The 17,208-nt window shown below is 47.2% G+C and overlaps 2 protein-coding genes and 2 pseudogenes across 8 annotated transcripts in view; 3 read left to right on the top strand and 1 right to left on the bottom strand.

Annotated features, from left to right (window-relative positions):
• Positions 1 to 9,402: 9,402 nt before the first annotated feature.
• REST (RE1 silencing transcription factor) overlaps positions 9,403 to 17,208 on the bottom strand; it is a 56,280-nt gene continuing 48,474 nt past the window's right edge. For all 7 annotated transcript variants that reach the window (XM_085849477.1, XM_085849475.1, XM_085849474.1 and 4 more), the window contains one exon: positions 9,403 to 13,382. In XM_085849477.1, coding sequence (XP_085705603.1) covers positions 9,930 to 13,382 — 3,453 coding nt within the window. In that variant the 3' untranslated portion in view covers positions 9,403 to 9,929. The remainder of the gene's footprint in view (positions 13,383 to 17,208) is intronic.
• On the top strand, positions 14,304 to 16,028 carry LOC147015078 (uncharacterized; annotated as a pseudogene).
• Positions 15,867 to 16,676, top strand: LOC147015077 (uncharacterized; annotated as a pseudogene).
• LOC147015076 (uncharacterized) overlaps positions 16,838 to 17,208 on the top strand; it is a 2,173-nt gene continuing 1,802 nt past the window's right edge. Inside the window, exons 1-2 of the mRNA XM_085849176.1 lie at positions 16,838 to 17,000; positions 17,101 to 17,208. The exon at positions 17,101 to 17,208 is cut by the window's right edge and continues 357 nt beyond it. Of these exons, the coding sequence (XP_085705302.1) occupies positions 16,838 to 17,000; positions 17,101 to 17,208 (271 nt within the window). The remainder of the gene's footprint in view (positions 17,001 to 17,100) is intronic.

The following is a 17,208-nucleotide window of genomic DNA, read 5'->3' as shown; positions in this document are numbered from 1 at the left end:
GGATGGGGTCGTGTCCTCAGGGGCACTGATGAAGTCTAGCCGGAGATGAACTCCAAGAATGGTGTGGAGATGAATTTGGTGTGAATTGGGGTGATTACGGTGTGTAAAATAATTTATTACCCAGAATACACGTCTGTAATCCAAATAATCTCAGAAATAAGGAAAATAAGGATGTAATTGATAATGAAATGGGGACGTTTGGGCCAAGACAAAATTGACTGACACCGACTTGATCTACGTCTTCAAGTCATGCGTACATATAAGGAGAGAACGAAGCAATGAAAGAGGTAAATAAAAGATGAGAGGTGTTGAGGTGTGTGTGGACATGTCCTCAACCCCGAGAGTCATCTCTCTTCCACCGAGCATGCTGGTTCCGTCCCACGCACGTAGGTCCACAAAGAGGGTCGCTCCAGACCCCAGCTCGTTAAAACGTGCACAGCCCCAAAGGACCCAGGCAGGATTACCAGTGTGAGCGACATGGTATGCAGGTGTGTGTGGGACTGCAGGTGAGAAGAGGAGGTGAGCTGGTCCAGAAAAAAATGAGGACACAAGAGCACCCAGAACCTCACGCCATAACCGAAGAACCTCGACGACTGGTAAGAAGTGATTTTGCCAGCACTTATGAAGGCTCTGATGTGTGACATCACTCTCTCTCCTGGTGATTGGACCTGGCTGTTGTTGTGACAACGGGATGTGATCCCATGCAGACAATCAGGCACTAGCCCTCAGCATAGTGACGTCACAAATACTCCTCCAGACCTTAGGCATCGTACACCATTGCACGAGGTGTGATGAACTAGATATGGGGTGATGGGAGGAAATGAAAGGACATGTAATAGATGTAACTATGAAGGGATGGAGGGAAGGACCAGAGGGCCTGCAGAAGATCAGCCCGATCATGGCAGCGCGACTTCAGATGAGACAACCACACTGAGACTGATTAGGAAACAACTGTCCAGTCAACCCCCCCCTCCCCCAATCGATTTTCATTGCAATGTCTTCACATAACATGCGCAATGGTCTCGAGAATATTTGGTCACAATTAGAATGAACACTCAGGTCATCAAAAAATGGTTGTGGAGTTCTTCCTTGTATCATATCAGGTGTTGATAAACCTGAACAAGGTGTTGGTGTTTCCCAGGATGAAGCAGAAGCACAAGGACCGTTTACCTCTCTTTACAGGTAGGTCGGTGGTCTCGCTCTACTTTCTCCACCTCACTTCTGGTCTTGCTCCCAATGCTCTCTCAACCTCCCCAGCTCATCCTGGATTCAAAAGTTCTTCCAGTAACTCCTCGGTAATACCGGTTTAATAACATTGCTCACTGCAGAGCTTCAACCTGATGGTCCTCCCCCAATCCTTACCCTCAAGATTTTCAATCCCCATCAACCCCATTTAGCCAATCACCTGATGGACAGGTAACTGTGTTTCCTTCTTGCAGATCTCTCTCTCTCTCTCCAAACGAACTTTCAAGTTGTTTCAAGTTTTATTTGGTGTCATTCTCTCCGTCAACATTTGGAGATATGTTCTGCACGGTTCGAAATGGTCCGTCAAGAAGCGTGTCCGGGTGACTCTGCGTGTCTGTCCTGGTGGTATTAACATCTCCAGGGATTAAAGTTTTGTGTGTTTCTCAAATGATGTGCATGTGATCATACCTTCAGAAAGGAGGTTGGAAGGATGTTGAGAGTTCCATTGAACAAAGAGTTGAAAAGCTCTTGAGGGTTCGTGGAGAGAACCTCCTGTGTGATGGACGCAAGAAAACAAGACTTGAGAATTAATCAAAGAGATTTCATCAAAATGGTGACAAATGATCAGCTAACCCTCAACATTCGGGGATATGTTCTGGACTGAGTGTGGTTACATGTGTGGTTTTGTGGCTTGCTGTGTTGTTAGGTATGTGGTTGGACTGTCCTGACCAGGGCTGGTGCAGGGGTATGAGGCGCTCCAGGATAACCAACACCTTTACACTTTTACACCTTTACACCTTCACACCAACACCCCTTCCCGACCCCTCACCACAATCAATGTTTGAAAATGAATATTGTACATTGATACTTAGAGTAGAACTTCTGGATTTGTAGAGTAGAGTAGAAGAAGCTGTGGCTAATATAGCTTGGAGGGACCCAGAGTAGGTGGGAGAATAGATTAGGTGAGGACAGATTCGGGTGAAGCTGGCTGTCTTGCCTGCTTGTCCACGCCTTCATGCATCACATAACTGCAGCCATGTCATCAACGTGCCGGCCATGTTATCGGCGTGTTGGTGTGCATCACCTCCCTACCTGCTTGTGGCGGTCTCGTCGTACTGCACCACCATTGCCTCCCTCTTTACCTGCCATTACCAAGGGGGGCAAGGACCTTGACTGCCAAAGTCAGCCGTGCCCATCCTGAGCACAACACTCCCTCAATGTGCGACTGAATGATTCCAACATTCGAATGAATAAAATTAAAAATAGGATCACCTGGATCCTGAAACTCACCTGGATCAGGAGCAACAGTCACCCAATCACCCGTATAACCCCCCTTGGACCCTGAGTATTATTATTATAATGTTGTGAACAAACTTTGGTACATCATGGGTGATGAAGGTTGTGCTCAAGTTTCATCAAAATCGTGTTTGGTTTTGGAGAAGAGAGGAAATACCCATTTTGGGGGTCGCCGTGACGCCACGACACCCACACATCGCGAATATGGATACCGGAAACCTCCCGGAATCGCGAAACAACAACCACACAAAGTCGCCATTGGTGGTGCAGGAAGAGGCAACGGACCAAACGGACCCCTCCGCGTCCTCTCCGCTGCAGAGAGGTGAAACGAACGACCGCACCCTCTCGGTACTTGAACACGTGAACGGTCCACAAGGAACTGAGCCCAGGTGTCCCATTTTGCCCATCAAGCCTCCATCACATCAACACCACCTCAACTTAATCTACAACATTTGACGGAGAAAGGTCACGGGAATGACATAAACAAAGTGACCGTTTCAAACTCACCTCTTTGAAGATCAGTTCATGTGGGGTAATGAGGTAAGAGATTGCACTCACGGAGAGTACGAGCAAAAGGAGCACCGCAAGAGATGAAACACACTTCATGGCTCCCACGAGTTAAAGGAGGACCAGCGTTTGTGGGTTCAGAGTAAATTACACTGAGAACAACGGGGGACAATGGAAACCATGGAGACAATGGAAACCATGGAGACAATGGAAACCATGGAGACAATGGGGACAATTCAGAACGAAATCATAACGGTTCAATGATAAAAAAAAAATCTAAATATTAAAATAAGACAATTAAAACAATTTACACTTACGAGATGAACAATTTTAATTACAAACGGTTATTTAAATATTTAACTTCCATTTAATGTCCTTTGATTCGATGAATGAAGCGAAGTTTTCATTCCAATTAAATTATTCATTCCATAATTCGTTCATTCCCCTGGCAGTGGATGTTTATTATTATTATTATTATTATTATTATTATCAGAATTGCATTCCTGATGTTTTTCAACAATTAAATCGGTAAATAACCCGAGAATAAAACAAAGTGACGGGTAAATGAAAAATCACTCATAATGACACTTCGTGAAACAGTGGGGAACATGGGGAATACAAGATGGACATTACAGGGACTTTCAGGAAGGAAAGTGGGGAATTTGAAGGAGGTGGGTTTGGGGTTGGAGTAATGGGGGTAGAAAAGATCGAGGATTTGGATGGGGGAAGATAAAAGGTGGTGGTGAACAGCTCTTTTGAAGACCTGGAGGGAAGAGTGGGATTGAGGAGATGATGTGAGTTTGATCCGAAGGCGGGAAAAAAAGAGGAATGAAAGAATGAAGGTGAGCAGTCATTCTTGATTTTGGTAGTTTTACCAGAAGGGGGTGGCTGGGGGACCTTGAGAACTCTGCGGAAATATGTGGGGGGGGGAACATATCGCAAATAGAGCAGGGGGGGGAGGGCGAGACCGGAAAGGAGATGGAGAAAGACAAAAAGACCACCGATCTACCTGCGGTGATAGCGTGAAAGACCCAAAGACTCAGCCTCATCACGGGATATACAAATGATCATAAATGCTTTGGTTTCTAGGGCGTGAAGCCGAGAAAGGTGAGAGGCAGGAGCACCAGCCCAGAGGGGAGACCAGTATATCATCAGGCTGCGGATGAAAGTTTCATGTGGTCAGGAGCTCAGGTATGCCAAGGAAGGACCTTGCACGACAGAGGATGCCCAGTTAGCGACTGACTTTGGAGGCCAGCTTGGAAATGTGGCTTTTCCAGGAAAGATCATGGCAGATAGTGAGACCCAGATGCTTGAATGAAAGGACTTCTTCAATAGGATTGTTGAGAAAATCGAAGGGGGAGGAGGGGTGGGTGTGGGTTCCAGACGGTCCTTTCGGAGAGACACAGTGAGGTCAGGTCAGGTATGGGAGCATGCGCCAGAGCAGCGCGTCACTGCGTCCACTTTCCGCCGGTACTACAGGAGCCTCGGTCTGGCCATCCCCTAGGTAGATGCCTGGCCCATTCCCATCTACTTGAGATGCCGATCAACCTGCTGCAACCACGAGGCATATGATCGGCCCATTGGCCTCCTCCACTCACGAGGCTCCCTCACTGAGAGAATCTGGTGAGCAGGATTAGTATCAGGAAAATGAGCCACATGTCCATACAGCAACAGCTGACGCTCACGGAATATGCAAGTAACAAATCTAAATTGAGTCTCTTTCAGCAACTGCTCGTTGGACACAGAGTCCCACCAGCGATAGCCAAGGATTCTCTGAAGAGACCTCGTATCAAAGGAATTAAGTCTCCGTCTCAGATCCCTGGTCAGAGTCCAAGTCTCACATCCATAGAGCAAGACTGGAAGCACCAAGGAACTGAAGACTCAGACTTTGGTCCAACCCGCACAGGTACCGACAGCGCCACAACCCGTGATCCAGTGAATCCATGACTCCCCAGACCCGACCCAGATATCTGGTGACCTCTGGCTCACAGCCAGCAGAGACATGAATATCACTGTCAACGTAATACAAGTGAATCTGGGTGACCTCAACATCCTCACCACAAACAGGCACAGACAGTACAGCAGCATCCAAGATGTCATTGAATGCCTGGGTCTTAATTTTGACCCAGGAAACCCATAATCCAAGCGGCTTAGACTCCTCATTCAGCACCTCGAGGGCCCCCCAAAAGGATATCTGGAGTCTCCGCAAAGATGACTGCATCATCTGCGAAATTAAGGTCAGAAATCTTGACATTCCCAATCGATGCACCGCAGTTTGATCTCTCCGATATCATCCTCAGAATGCAGTCCATACAAGTGCTGAAAAGTGTGGGGGCCAGGACACACCCCTGACCAACTTCAGTAACAACTGGAAATAAGTCAGAGATGGTACCACCACATCTCGCAGCACTCTCAGTACCAGTGTAGAGTTCAGGCATCAGATCGATCAGTTTTGGTGGCACCCCTCGAAGACCAAGAATCCTCCAGAGGACATCCCGATTCACTGAATCGAACGCTTTACAGAGATCAACATAGGCTGCAAGCAGCCCCTGCCGAAACTCTCGTCTGCGTTCGGTGACGACACGAAGGGCAAGGATACGGTCAATCGTTGACCTCTTTGGTGTAAAGCCTGACTGCTCTGGACGCTGGTGCTCAAGCAGATGGTGGCGAATCCTCTCAAGAATTATCCGAGCAAAGACCTTGCCCGGCACTGAGAGCAGCGTCACCCCTCGGTCGTTGTTGCAGTCTTGGAGATCACCCTTCCCTTTCCAGAGAAGGACAACAAGGCCCCTCTTACAATCAGTTGGGATGATGCCTGTTTTCCAGGCAGAGCACAAAACTCCATGCAACGGCACGAGTGCAGCATTTCCACCAGCCTTGAGAAGTTCAGCATGGATGCCACAGATCCCTGGAGCTTTACCCCGTTTCAACTGGTTCATCGCAACCTGTGTTTCCACAAGCGAAGGTGGACCACAGTTTATTCGAGGGTCAGCAACAGGGATTGTAACACCCTTGACGTCCAACTCGACAGCTGGGGGATCAGCCTGGTACAACCGCTCAAAGTAACCGGCCCAGCGGGCCTTCACTTCACACTCCTCTGTCAAGAGCCTACCACTCTCTGCTTTAACTGCAGTATACTGAGGGAAGGGCTGGGATGAACGCAATGCGTGAATTCCCCTGAAAGGAACACGAGAATCACTTAACCACAGGTGGCGCTCTACCCCCTCACAGATTCCTTGCACATAGGCCTCCTTGTCCACCCTCAGTGGACAGTTTTACACCTCAGCTCCATGAACAGCTCGGCTCTGCCATTCAGCCTGGCCCTGCGACTCTGATCAATGGTGTCCAGTGTCCCTTTTGAGACAAAATTCTTTTTCACCCTCCGGTGAAGTTTCAAGACATCTACCGGCAACATCAAGGAAGGTGGTCTTGAAGGCACTCCACAACTTCTTCGGATTCCCCAGAGCACCCAGCCCCTCCAAGTCTCCATTCAGCCTGTTCGCAAACTCCTCAGCTACCTTCTCATCCGTGAGCTTGCCAACATCCAGCCTAGGCTGGGATGGTACCATTCTCCTGGATTTAAGGTGTAACTTCAGAGTTGCTACAATAAGCCTGTGGTCAGTATTGAGGAACTGAGCACTCCGGTAGACCCTGCAGACCCTGTAGATCATTCTCCAGTGACCATCAACGAGAACATGGTCAATCTCCTTTGCCACACTGCCAGTGTTGGTATACCAAGTCCAGCGATGAGCTTGTGGGCGCTGAAACCATGAACCGGCCACCCTAAGTCCATGACTTCCTGCAAAGTCAAGGAACTTAGTGCTATTCTGGTTCACAGTTCCTGACCCATGGGGACCAACCCATGTCTCATAACCATCCCTATCAGTTCAAGTCTATGCATTGAAATCCCCCAAGACTAGAAGAGTAGCTCGCCTGGGGCTCTGATAAACCACAGACTCGAGTGTGGCATGGAATGCATTCTTCACGGTGAGATCACTCACCTCAGTCGGAGCATAAACAGAGACCAGGGAAATGACACCAAAGGAGTGACGAATCCTTCGTCTCATAATACGCTCGTTGACCGGTGTTACCTCAATTATCATTGGGGTCAGCTTATTGGACACAGCTGCAGCAACTCCTTGGGTATGGTAACCATCAGAGCGACCAGACCAATAGTAGGTGTAACCACCCACCATTATCTCACCGCAATTCAGTCTCCGTACCTCAGAGAGTGCTGCATACCGATGTCCAAACACTTGAGCTCAGATGATAACAGAGATAGGTGATCATCCTCTCTTCGAGATGGGACATTCCAGGCACCCACCCGAAGGGACCGCCCCAGGTTAACCCAAGGAGGCCGCCGTCTGGTGGACAACACCTCAGCACCACCCCGACACACTCTCCCACAATATGACCCGGGAATGTTATCCCGTGGTACACAGTGATAGTGTGAGATTTGTCAGGATTGAAAGACATGTTCCACGTGATGGAGCAGCTTGTGATTTTATCCAGATCTGCAGTGAGTGAAGAAGCTGCTGCTTGCCAGTCTGAGGGATGACAGATGGTACGGCAGAGGGTGGAGTCGTCGGCAAAGAGATAAAGAGGATTTTCCAGAGAGTCGGAGAGATCATTGATGAAAACAAGAAAAAGAACAGGGCCCAGAATGCAACCTTGAGGAACTCCAGCCTGGACAGGAAGAGGGGATGAAAGAATTCCATGAAGGGCCACATGTTGTCTGCAACAGGAGAGGAAATCTGCGAGCCATGAGTGGAGATGGCCTTGCATACCATGGGAAGAGTTTGCTGAGCAGGGCAGGGTGCCAAACTGCATTGAAGGCATGTGATAAGACGAGGGATCTGGCTCTGATTCCAAGTCTGACATTGAGGACCTCCACCCATTGTTGGGAGAGCAGAAGCAGCATAGCCAGGGTAGAGTGACCTGTTCTGAATCCAAATTGATGATCGGAAAGGAAACCGTTGGAGAAGAGGAAGGATTTAATGTCGGAAGCGATGATGGATTCCATAACCTTGCTGATGATTGGGAGAAGGCCGATTGGTCTGTCGTTGCAGGGATCTGTTTTTGCACCTTTTTTATGCAGGGCGGTAATGTTTGTGGATTTACAAGCAAATTGCAGATGACCTTGAGCAAATGAGAGGGTGAGCAAGAGCAGCAGAGCAGGTTTTTTGGACACCTGGGTTGATGCCGTCTGGACCAGTTGCAGAAACAGAGTTGGGGTTTATCAGCAAGTTCTCAACCTTGTCAGGAGAGAAGGACAAAGGGTCCAGGAACAGCTGGGTGCGACTGGGTGAGGTGAGTACAGAAAGCGATGGGTTTGAGACACAATATTTAGAAGCAAACACCGAGTTTAGGCATTCAGCCTTTTCACGCGCAGTGTCAGCTGTGCGGCCATTTGAGTTGATGGAGGGGGAACATACACCAGAAACAGACTTAACTCGATGCCACTAGGACTTGGAGGAGGGAGACAGGTGTAATGTCAGTCATGACATTTGTCGGTTAGTAAAGATTTACAATACCATTCATGTTCTGAGCGGATGTGCTGGGTGCAGTGCAGAAGGGATGCAGGTGCATTCTGGGAAGCCACAGGCTTGGGCTCTCTTCGAAGCTTGGGCATTCAACGAAGCTTACATCTTGTTTTATAGCTTACTGCGTCGCGAGGTTCATATCGAGCCATGAGGCTATCGGTGTGACCATGCCCATTCTACGTTGTATCTACATACAAGCGCTACTCGTTAAGGAGGTTTAAGTGTTTCACGGAGCTTTTCGGAGCTTTCACGGAGCTTTACGAAGCTTCAATGGGAATGAATAAACGGCTGAAGGTTTCTGTATTTCTGCCGGGAGGGATGTCTTCTGCAGGATGACGATGCCCCCATCCACAGAGCACGTGTGTTCGCCCAATGGTTTGATGAGCATGGCACTGATGTTATTCATACGTCATGGCCTTCTCAATCACCAGATCCGAACCCAATGGAGCATTTATAGGATATTCTGGAACGATGCCCGAGACAGCGTTTTCCACGTCCATCAAACAGGTGCGAGTTGATTGACTTTCTCATGGAAGAATGGTGTCGCATCCGTCCTGCAGAATCCCACACGCCGGTGGACTCCATGCCACGGTGCATAAAGGTCGGGCATGGTGGCCCAACACCCTATATTAAGTGACTTCACACTGGTGTTTCCATTTTTTTTTGTGCACCACCTGTACTTTGAAAAACAAACTCTCAGCACCGTTGACGAAACAAGTGAATCGATTCCACGACACAGAGCCTAGTTTCATATAAATTCGTCCCAAGGAGAATTCCTTTTATAAACAGGCCAAGAGTACTTTCCAATCAACTCCTGGCCTATACCATCAAATCAGCATAACGTACAAAGCAAAAACTTTATACACTTGAGTTTATGATATTGCAGCACTTTTAATGACAAAATACAAAAGTTCAAGTTCAATGAAAATATTCTCATCAACTCAACTTGATTCACTTCGTCATTTATACAGAAAAATATTCAATTATTAATACACTTTGTCTGAGTATGAGCAGCCCCCATGAACAGTGTGCACGAGTCACCAGTTCGGGTGGATCAACCGAATAGACCAGATCGGGTGGAGCCACCATTATCTACTCGGAAGTGTTGTAGCATCAACAATTGGCACTTCTGGTGGTGAATAGCAAAAATACTTCCCTTAAATCATCTCGTTCAAAACAACAGCTACAAATGATTGTTCAACGACCAAGTTTTGGCAAAGGCCACGGAGTGACGACGTGATGTCGTCACGAGAGGACATCCGAGTTGGAGAGCACCTGACATTTCTTAAATGAATAGGCAAAGGGTTTTGTGTCTCATTGTGCTACCTTTCACGAATTGGACAAATTATCTGTCGATGAATCGATACTACGAGCGTCTGTACGCGTTCCTCGTCACACCTACGTGACGACGACATTGAAAAGGTGCCGACGAAGATGGTGACCGAGTTCTTTGTCTGAGGGAAATGGCATGTTGCAGAACACACAACTAGGACACCCAGCTTTCTCGCCTTTAGGACGCCTGTCCGACAAGCCGAGGCTCTCGAGATCAGCGTGTTGGGTTTCTGTGCACATGCTACGTTTCCTTTCACCTGCGCAGCTCACCTGGCCGCCGGAAGCGACTCCATCACAGATCGCTTGTTTAAACATGCCGGGATGAAAATTGACGCGTGCCGTTTGATCCGTTTCTCGAATCACTTGATTGCTGTCGGTGAAGAGTCCTCTTCTGCATCGATTCGCAAGAGAGTCACTCTCTGTGTCGCTATCGATTCCTTCGTCCTCTGATGTACGTTCACTGAAAACAGGCCTTATAGCTCCGTCGGTCATCCTCAAAGAAAGTACCTTTTCGCTATTAGGAATCAGAGGCGTAACTGCCTCACCTCCATGGACTCTTGGTCCATCGAGATCTTTGGTTTGTGCAGCAGCAAGCGAATCACCTTCAATGCCGGTTTCATCCCTGGGCCGACAGACCATACGCAGACGCAAGGCACAAGCAAACTCAGGACTCATGGATGCAAAACATTCCACATCCAAAGGGTTTGAGTCTTCAGTCGAAGAATTGGGCAATTCCACTTCTTTGCGTGATAATCCATCCTTGGTCACCCTTTCGGCAACTAACTTCATCTTTCTTCCTTCGCCGATGGTGCTCGCGTTGTTAGTAGCTCCAAGAGAATTGCCAAAATGTAAACAGTCATTCCCTGTATTGCAACATTCCTGTTGTCCTCTTGATGACACCTGCTGCTCAGTTAAATTATTACGAAGTCCTGCCCGTTTGCACCATTCCACAAATGGTTTCTCAGTCGGCGGCAAGTCAATCAGTGTTACAGGAGAAGAAAACTTTAACCTCTTTGGTAAAATGCTTCTCTGCATCTCTGTCGCAATAGTCTGTTGTGACCGTTTCCTCGGACTCCCTGTCGACCGGTTGTTACGAAGACAAAGCGCGAGTTTCTGATCCACGTGTTTTCCTGTCTGCTCAAGCAAAACTTCTCTTTTAGACGCAACACCATCTACGCAAGATGTTTCCCGCTGTGCGCAAACATGCTTCTGCCTCATGTGACGTTTACACGTATCTGGCTTCCTCGGAGCACTTCCTTGAAGACTCTCCAACTTGCCGCCGCATTCTTTGAACTCGGACTTACTTACATCGGGGTTCTGCGAGCTTTTCGAATCTCCATCTTTTGTTACATCATTCACTTTCTCCCTCTTGTCTCTGCCTTGAAGATTCACTCCGTGTTGACGAGACGCATCTTTTGTACGCATGTTATTGCTCTTTTGATCGATACTTTTTCTTTTCGATCCTTCAATTGGTCTTGCTACCGCATCTTGCTCTCCCGTCATAATTTCTTTCGGGGATAAGCTTGCGGTCTTCAAGTTCTTCTGGGCCTCCCCCCCTCTTCCTTCAATTGAAATCGAAATTTGCTTGCCGTGTCTTTCTGTTCTTCCCTGCTCTGCGCCATCACCGGTTTCCTCGAATTGTGTGTTTTTATCGACTTTACTACTTTCCACTTCCACTTCACTCCTCAATGCATTTGCACCACCTTCTGGTTTTTCCTCCTTTCTCTTGACCATCACCACACTGCTGTCCTTGTCTCTTTCCTTTTTCTTAGTAACACAAACACCGGCTTCCACATCACCCTCACGACGACCTGCACTAAAAACACTCTCATCCACATCGCTCTCACTTTCATCAGTGACGGCAACATTGCCTTCCACACTATTCGTGTTATTCCTCGACATTGTATCACTGCCATCTGCAATTGTAACATCTCCTTCACTTGTTTCTATTATAAAATCTCTTTTCACCAAACATTTTTTTCTTATGATCGGAACACGACTCGTCAAGTTACTTTTACTTTTTCTGATTATCCTCTCGACATCACGCATGCCTTTACCAACAGGTGTACCCTTCTCAACATCACTTTTGCCTTTCCCCACAGGTGTACCCTTCTCTATACTACTCTTGCCTTTCCCCACAGGTGTACCCATTTCTACATCACGCTTGCCTTTACCCACAGGTGTATCATTCTCTACATCACTCTTACCTTTCCCCACAGGCGTACCCTTCTCAACGTCACTCTTGCCTTTCCCCACAGGTGTACCCATCTTTACATTATCCTTGCCTTTCCCCACAGGTGTACTCATCTCCACATTATTCTTGCCTTTCCCCACAGGTGTACCCATCCCTACATTACTCTTGCCTTTCCCCACAGGTGTACCCATCCCTACATTACTCTTGCCTTTCCCCACAGGTGTACCCTTGTCAACATCACTTTTGCCTTTACCCACAGGTGTACCCATCCCTACATTACTCTTGCCTTTCCCCACAGGTGTACCCTTGTTGACATTACTCTTGCCTTTACCCACAGGTGTACCCTTGTCGACATCACTCTTGCCTTTCCCCACAGGTGTACCCATCTCTACATTATCCTTGCCTTTCCCCACAGGTGTACCCATCTCTACATTACTCTTGCCTTTCCCCACAGGTGTATCCTTGTCAACATCACTTTTGCCTTTACCCACAGGTGTACCCTTGTCGACATTACTCTTGCCTTTACCCACAGGTGTACCTTTGTCGACATCACTCTTGCCTTTCTCCACAGGTGTACTCTTCTCTAAATCACTCTTGCCTTTCCCCACAGGTGTACCTTTCCCACTCTTGCTTTTACGCACAGGTGTACCCTTCCCGACATCGCTTCTGCCTTTACCCATAGTTGTACCCTTCCCGATATCACTCTTGCCTTTGCCCACAAGTGTTCTCTTCTCAACATGACGTTTGCCTTTCCCCACAAGTATACCCATCCCTACATTACTCTTGCCTTCATCCACAGGTGTACCCATCTCTACATCACTTTTGCCTTCATTCAGAACTGCACCATCCTTTACATCACTCTTGTCTTTATCAATAGCCCGACCATCATCTGCATCAGCTTTTTCTTTACTAACAACCATACCATCATCAGCATCATCGTTGTATTTTTTCACAAAAGCAATGTGATCTGCATCACAGTTATGTTTTTCCGAGTCCTTAAAATCATTTTCCACATCATCCTCAGTGTTACTGGCAACGGTGACTTTGCTTTCAATACCTGTCTTGCTCATTCCAACCCCTCTCCTACCTCTACTGCTTCCTCTTAATCGGACGTGTGACACATCCATCGTGACCAGGTTACTGTCAGGGTGCTTGGAGCGGATGTGATACTGCAGGTTGCACTTCTTAGAGGCAGCGTAGTGGCACACGGGACAGTGGAACTGGCGTGGCCGCGTGTGAAGTTCTACGTGCTTCTTGTAGTTGCTGCGGTCAGCTGTGCGGTAATTACAGTGTTCACAACCAAAGGGCTTTGGACCATTGTGCACCTGAAAAAAAAATACAAAAGGTAAGGAAGGTCGTTTCATGAGATTTGTCAAAACTGGAGTATGAACAGTTGCTTTTTGCACCAAAGGGCTCACGCCCAAAGGGATGCTCTGCAGGTGCTCTGCATATTATACTCATATTAACCATTTGATAATGAAGTGCAAGTATATACATTTATGTGTTACCGATCATTATTGGTTTGTATATAATAGTCCATTTGCCCTTCCTCTGTTCACTGTAGTGTACCGATGAATTGTCAAAGGTGCAAGGTATTTTGGTTGATTTGTCATCCTAAGGGGTCCCTGAAGTATTCCAGCTGGGTTGTCCTCAGGAGAACTTTGGGCAATTTTTTTTATATGCAAATTTGTTGCCACCATTACTGAAAAATCGATTTTGTTGAATATCTCCGCAACTTTACATGATAATGTCACAGAAATGGTGTTTATACCCATGTTTTCATGGTCAAGGATTAAGATAAAGGTATTAAAAAAGTTACCACATCCATATATTTTGTCTTTATGCAAATTAGTTGCTGCCATTACCCCAAAAATCGACTTTGTTGAATATCTCTGCAACTTAACATGATAATGTCACAGAAATGGTGTTTATACCCATGTTTTCATGGTCAAGGATTAAGATAAAGGTATTAAAAAAGTTACCACATCCATATATTTTGTCTTTATGCAAATTAGTTGCCGCCATTACCCAAAAATCGACTTTGTTGAATATCTCTGCAACTTAACATGATAATGTCACAGAAATGGTGTTTATACCCATGTTTTTATGGTCACGGATTAAGATAAAGGCATTAAAAATGTTACCACATCAAGGTTTATATGTATAATAGATGTATTTGATATTATTTAATTGATGTACATGTGGCAACTATCAATAATATCCAATTCTGTCTTCAGGCTATAACGATGGCTAGCGGAATGTGTCTGCTCCCGGGCTGCCATGAGAAAGGATCACACAACACAGTTAGAATCCAAGGCATCCACACTCTGATTCAGAGGAGCACGGAGCGGGGTGACAATGATGTCTGTATCCAGTTACAGACCGTGCTGGACACACAAGGAGACAATGCATCCATAGGCTGTCATAAGACATGCTACTGCGTGCACATATCTAAACACAATGTGGCAAAATACGTGGCGAAGAAACGGAAAGAAGGTTTTCCCATGTCCGAGAGTGAGCCGCAGACAAGTAGGATCAGACGATCGCAACTTCCAACATTCGACTTTAAGAAACATTGTTTCATTTGTGGTGATGAGTGCCATCCGAAAGATCCCAAGCACCCCGACAGGTGGGAACGTGTAGTCCAGTGTGAAACCAGTGATCGTCCTGGCATTACATCATTCAAAGATGTGCTTCTAGATGTATGTGAGCAGAGGCATGATGATTGGGGTAGAAAGGTTGAAATCCGCATCAAAGGTGCTCTTACAGAATTTACCAGCCACTGAAGCACAATACCATAAGAAGTGTATTAATAAGTTCATGGTTATTTCCAAGTATGCCGACTTATCTTCTGATCCTATTGTGCTCGATGATGATGCTCTGAAGGTCATAATGGATGACATGTATGCTCATCAACATGTCAGTACCTGGACCACCATTGAGTTGCACGATATGTATTGTGGTCTCGGTGGCTTGCTATCTCACCAACAGATGTTCGCGAAACTCACTAGCTATTTAGGTAGTGATATCGTGGTAGTACGAATGGAGGGTTGTGCATCTGTTGTGGGGTTCAGGCATCTTAAAGGCAAGTCTCTGAAGCTGGTTAAGGATGAATCAGTCGACGAGCAGAGCGTGGACACTATAATCCGGCAGGTCAGGGTGGAGGCACGAGCAGTCCAGGTCAACAATGCAGGCTATGATGTGGGTGACTTCACTCACAGCAACACGCTCAAACAGACAAGCCCAACTTTGTTGAAACTAATTGCTGAATTGGTTTCTAGTGGAAAAGTGACCCAGCAGTCTCTTCGCCTGACCCAAGCGGTTCAAGGCCACATCACCGGCATCAGAAACCAGACAACGCTGGGGCTAGCAGTGAAGTTACACCACAGGCATGGTAGTTCGGAGATGATCAAGTTGCTACATGACCACGGCTTCATTGTGTCCTATGAGGAGGTCATTCGCTTCCGAAAATCAGCAGCAAAGTTTTCGGGTGACAAAAGCAGCATGATACACCAGGCCATGGGTTTGATGCGAAAAGTTGGACCAATCTTTGGTTGGTTTGACAATCTTGATCTTCTAGTGGCGATCGAGTGCAGCCTGTGGCTGCTGGTTGCATCATTGTTTGGGACGCGGCTTTTTGCCGTTGATGCAGTGTCCCCTTACCGGTACACTGGTGCTCATTTTGCCGACCTCGGAAGGATGGCAGGCTGAGTCAACCCCCTGGTGTATTAATTCAGCGGCCCAACGGGGCTTGAACTCAGGATCCTAGGATCCCAAGCCGCCGCCCTAGCCACTAAGCCAACACCAGGCTTGATATTCTCGTGTCAACCCCGAATGGACGCCGAGCCACCCACGTCATGGCTCACGAGTTTCAGCAACATCCCGCTGGAATCATACAGATAGGTAGTGCTCAACCTGGAGTCATGAGCCTTGTCATCCCACGCCTGCTCAAAACAGCTGCATGTTCTCTCAACATCAGCACCAGTCGATCGATCCCACTGCAGCACTACATGGGACCGAAGAAGGTCAACCCTCCAATGATTCCAATGACATCAGGAGTCTCGTATGCTGATGTTTGTGCCAGAGAACAGAGTCTCAATGCTGTTCAGCTGAAGGACACACAGTGGCTGAACTCGCTAAGATCCGACGAGAGCATGGAGTGGTACGGATTCAACAATCAACTTGCCAGGCAGGAAGATCCATCTCCTTCCAAGGCTGCTACAGTGTACCTGTTTGGTCCTCTCATAGATGCCCCACCATCCCATCCTGATAGAGTACTCACATCATTACTATACATGAAGAAATCACTAAGTGAACTGGGAATGAGCTATGCATATCTGTCCATCGATATGCAGCTGTACATGGTTGCGCAGCAGGTAAAAGTGGTGGGATCCGACAAGGTTTGAGGATGTTATCGTTCGTCCAGATGCGATGCACATTATCATGTCCTTCTTAGGGTGCATCGAAACGCTGATGAAGGGATCGGGTGTGGATGTTCTGGTTTGAGCAGCATTCGGAGGTATGATGGGGATTATGAATGGGAAGGCATGGGTGAGAGCCATGAGAGCATTTCGCATGGTGTCAGTAGCACTGCTGCAGAACTGTCTACAAGGTGGTGAAAAAAGCTTTGAGGAAATCGTGTCATACATGGAAGATGCAAGGCAGAATCTTACGGGCAGACACTGGGTGGATAATCTGGTGAAACCGACGCTCTTGGCTCATCAGTTCCTGCGTGCAGAGAGAGGGAAACTGGCTCTTCCAACAACTGTGCTTGGAGCGGATGTTGCCCTACTTCTTTAGTGCAGGTCACGTTCACTATGCTCGCTATATCTCGTGGCACTTACTAGAAATGAGACACCTACTGCCAGAAGCAGCCAAGACTGACCTCATCGCGGGAGCATATGTCTGTCGTCACAGCGAGAGCTACTGGAACTCAGTATCAGGTGGGTTGTTCATTTTAAACACATGCGGATTCATTCCTTATATTATCTTCTTCCTTATATAATTAATTGATCTAACTGTTATATAAATATATATTTACAGGTGACCAATTTGGTGAGCAGACAGCTATCAAGACTGGAAAGGGTGAATTGAAGGGTATGACGCTCTCACCTGAGCTGGTTACAGAATGGATCGATTCATTTCCAATCT

The sequence above is a fragment of the Eptatretus burgeri genome, chromosome 12 (genome assembly GCF_056783735.1).
Source record: "Eptatretus burgeri isolate ZD-2024b chromosome 12, Ebu_testis_v1, whole genome shotgun sequence".
Classification (NCBI taxonomy): Eukaryota; Metazoa; Chordata; class Myxini; order Myxiniformes; family Myxinidae; genus Eptatretus; species Eptatretus burgeri.
The sequence above is the reverse complement of the archived record's forward strand: the minus strand, read 5'-3'. Positions and strand labels throughout refer to the sequence as shown.